At 45.9% G+C, this 3,237-nt stretch overlaps 1 protein-coding gene across 1 annotated transcript; it reads right to left on the bottom strand.

Moving 5' to 3' along the window:
* Nucleotides 1-819: 819 nt before the first annotated feature.
* Nucleotides 820-1,574, bottom strand: LOC138890198 (peroxisomal and mitochondrial division factor 1-like). The gene is made up of 3 exons (XM_070173564.1): nt 1,527-1,574; nt 1,382-1,444; nt 820-1,281 (listed from the first exon to the last, which is right to left on the bottom strand). The coding sequence occupies exons 1-3, from the start codon at nt 1,572-1,574 to the stop codon at nt 820-822; spliced, it is 573 nt and encodes a 190-aa protein (XP_070029665.1).
* Nucleotides 1,575-3,237: the final 1,663 nt, after the last annotated feature.

The following is a 3,237-nucleotide window of genomic DNA, read 5'->3' as shown; positions in this document are numbered from 1 at the left end:
GTTAATAACCCTAGTCTCACCCCAAAGTACATGTTATAACATTCGAAACTTGTCGACTTTAGACGAAACTTATTTTCTTCAATTGGTTTAGCTTCTAAGATTTCCAACCCTCTTGGTACTTGTTATTCATGATCTTAAATATTTGTAACCTCCAAGGTAACATGATTAACTTACTTTATTTGCTTCCAAATATAATCTCATTTTCGAGCTTACATCAATGACTTACGACGTACTCTCACGTATGAAAACTTGGGGTGTAACAATTCGACCTCGCTCGAATTACTTTACACGACCTTTCTCGAGTTACTTTAAGCTCTACAATCGACTATGCCAAAACACTACACACAAGCGACCGAAAAGCCAGGAACCTCACCGCATAGCAAACAAAAAATGGTAATCCGGAAACACACAGCAAAAAGGCAATAATTCCATTACAACTGTTATATTACAAAAACTTTTTACAAAGGTCCCAAAGACGCCCTCACAAAAATAGCAAGGCAAAATAAAAATAAGTACAACGGCCCTACGCTGCGTCATCTCTTTTGGCGTACTCATCATTATACAAAGAGTTGGAGGCGATCCTTTCCGCATCATCATCAACATCGTCCCCGTCAGGCGTATCGGGGTTATAACCACAGGCTTCACGAGCCGCACGCGCTTTAACACGGACACCCTCGAGTTCTGCCTCAGAAACCTTCCCGTCGGCCTTCAGGGACTTGTACACATCAAGCTGAGCCTCGACATGAATCCACATCTCATACAACTCCCGCGGCACGACGGGATCGACAGAAGTATGAGAGTAGACGGCTGCGACTGCTGTCACACTTTCTCAGCCTTCATAGCAACAACCAGTTCATTTAATCTGTACAACTCCGCCTCCAGATCCTGGATCCGCTCTTCTAACCTCGCCACCTTGAGCGCCAACGTCTCCACCTCGTTATCCCGCTCAGACCTAAAAACACGGAGGGCGTCATCTAAGGCCGCTACTTCAGATATAGTGGCCACCCTGCCTTTTTCGGCATGAGTCAATTCATCGACTTTAACGCTCAACTCGCTCCTCAGATCGACAGCCTCCATTTCCCTTTGCCCAAGCTCAGCAGTTAAAGAAGCCACCCGCGCCTGAAGGCCAGTGTTCTCGGCCATCACCCCCTTGCTCATCTCGAGCTCATCCTCCTTGGCCTTAAGAGTCGCTTCAAGCTCGTTGCATCGGCCTATGTCCTTCATCAGCTCCTCATCCCGCTCCTTCAGCTCCTTAACTTTCCGCGCCAACTCTTCCTCTTTCTGCTTAAGCCCATTATGAAATAGCTGAAACTCTATCTTGGTTAAAGACATCGGCCAACATACTGTGCTTGGTACGATACTCTTTGTACTTAGAGGTCACCTTCTTAAAAACGGTCGTCCTCCGCTCATCCCGCCGGTCGTGCTCGATCCCCATAATGAGAGTCTGACATGCAAAGGAAAGAAAGTCGGCATAAGCAGATTACACATGCGAAACAAATCCTAACAGGAAAAGAAAAAACACTTACTTGCAAAGCCATGCCAGAAATACTCAGCGATAGCTCTGCATCACTCATTGTTTGAAGCACCGCGTTCTCAGAAGCAGCGCACAAGGGGGCGAAGGACGACACCACATATTCAGAGTTCGCCAAAAGGTCGTAACCCACGGGAATGATTACGTGTCAGTTAGGGCCCTCCGTCCTCACTTCTATGCGGGTGTTTTTCTCCAAAAAGGCCCGTACCTCTTCGGGATCGATGTCCGAGCCTGAACCATCGTCCTCTGCAAGCACCGCTCCATCTCCTCCAGCCACCGATGACGCGCCACATCAGCAGCCCGTGCAGGCTCCCCGCCTTGTTGTACCCCCTTGGCCCTAGGGGACCTCCCCGCCATAATAGCATCCGCTATAAAAACAGCCCCTGCATCTGGCACAAGTGGTGACGCCGCTCTCGAGGCAATGACCTTCCTCTTTTCAGCACTGGCAGCGACAGACTTCCCAAATTCCATTCTCCTCCTCTTTCTCGATGGTGACTCCTCTTCGTTAGACGACTCATCTACAAGGTGGTAGATAGGCCGGGAAGAGATCTCATCCTGTATAGTAACACTCCAAGGAGAGGAGTCTCTAGTTGACAAAGTTTGAGTACAACCTCCACGGATGGACTCAGCCAAAGTAAATTGCATCCCTGTCGATGCAATAGCTTGGCGAAATGCCGGCACTTAAGCTTTCTTTTTGGAAGCCCGTTGACCAGTCACCATAAAGAGGTCGTATCAACAAATAGCGGTAAACAACAAAAGGATGAAACAAAGGTAGCACTTACTAAACTGGACCTTTGGTCCAAAACATTTGTAGAAAACCGCCCAATCTCGAATACCCGCCATGTGAGATAGCACGCGAGCCACTCAGTCTTCGACGTCGACGATAGGGGAGGGCGCATGCCTCTCAGCTAAAAAAACAACAACAAAGAAACCACAGATTAATGAAAAATGAAAAGACGAAAAGGAGACAACAAGTGTATACCAATAACACCTACGATTATGGTTCCACTGCTCGGGAAACCCGGCAGGGTCCGATACCAAGTGTTCAGTTTTGATGAAAAAGTACTTGTGCCAAAACCTCCGATTCGTCCTGTCGTCCATTCTAATTATCAGCCCTCTAGTCCCATGATGTCGCAGGTGTATCATAGTGCCTCTGTAAAAACTTGGTGAAAACAAGTGTAATAGGTGGCGGATACCGACCTCGCAACCGGCCAATTCTGCATACTTTGTCAGCATCGAGAAAGCTTTATACAAATAAGGGGATAGCTGTGCCGGACAGACGTTGTAGAATCGGCAAAATTCCTCCGCCAACGGAAGAAGAGAGAGAGTGTAACCGATTAAGAAAGTTATCTTGTTCACTGATTATATTATTGAAGCACACATTGTTCCATTTTCTCACAAAACCTAAAGATTCCACATTCATCTTCATTTCTCTCTTTTCCACGTTGCTGACAAAAGAAAGGAACACTCCAATTATTCAATAATTGGGTGGTAGATCCTTTCTTATTACACTTATTGCAATTATCTACATTTATTACATATTCATGCTATAACGCTCACTGCCAATCATTGAGTATTAAATCTGTTATTTAATGTTCTTGAGCACTACTCGTCTCGCAAGTATTCTATTGCATTTGGTCTAGACTTTATTAAGTTGACTAAAGCTCGCCCTTTAACTCATCATTAATTGGTTTAACTAAAAGATT

The sequence above is a fragment of the Nicotiana sylvestris genome, chromosome 4 (genome assembly GCF_000393655.2).
Source record: "Nicotiana sylvestris chromosome 4, ASM39365v2, whole genome shotgun sequence".
In the NCBI taxonomy this organism is placed as follows: domain Eukaryota; kingdom Viridiplantae; phylum Streptophyta; class Magnoliopsida; order Solanales; family Solanaceae; genus Nicotiana; species Nicotiana sylvestris.
The sequence above is the reverse complement of the archived record's forward strand: the minus strand, read 5'-3'. Positions and strand labels throughout refer to the sequence as shown.

Coding starts and splice junctions, on each gene's coding strand:
- LOC138890198 (XM_070173564.1), bottom strand. CDS start 1,574: ATGAGTGATGCAGAGCTATCGCTGAGTATTTCTGGCATGGCTTTGCAA. Junction 1,445..1,526: donor TTTCTGGCATGGCTTTGCAA/GTAAGTGTTTTT, acceptor TTTGCATGTCAG/ACTCTCATTATGGGGATCGA. Junction 1,282..1,381: donor GGACGACCGTTTTTAAGAAG/GTGACCTCTAAG, acceptor GGGCTTAAGCAG/AAAGAGGAAGAGTTGGCGCG.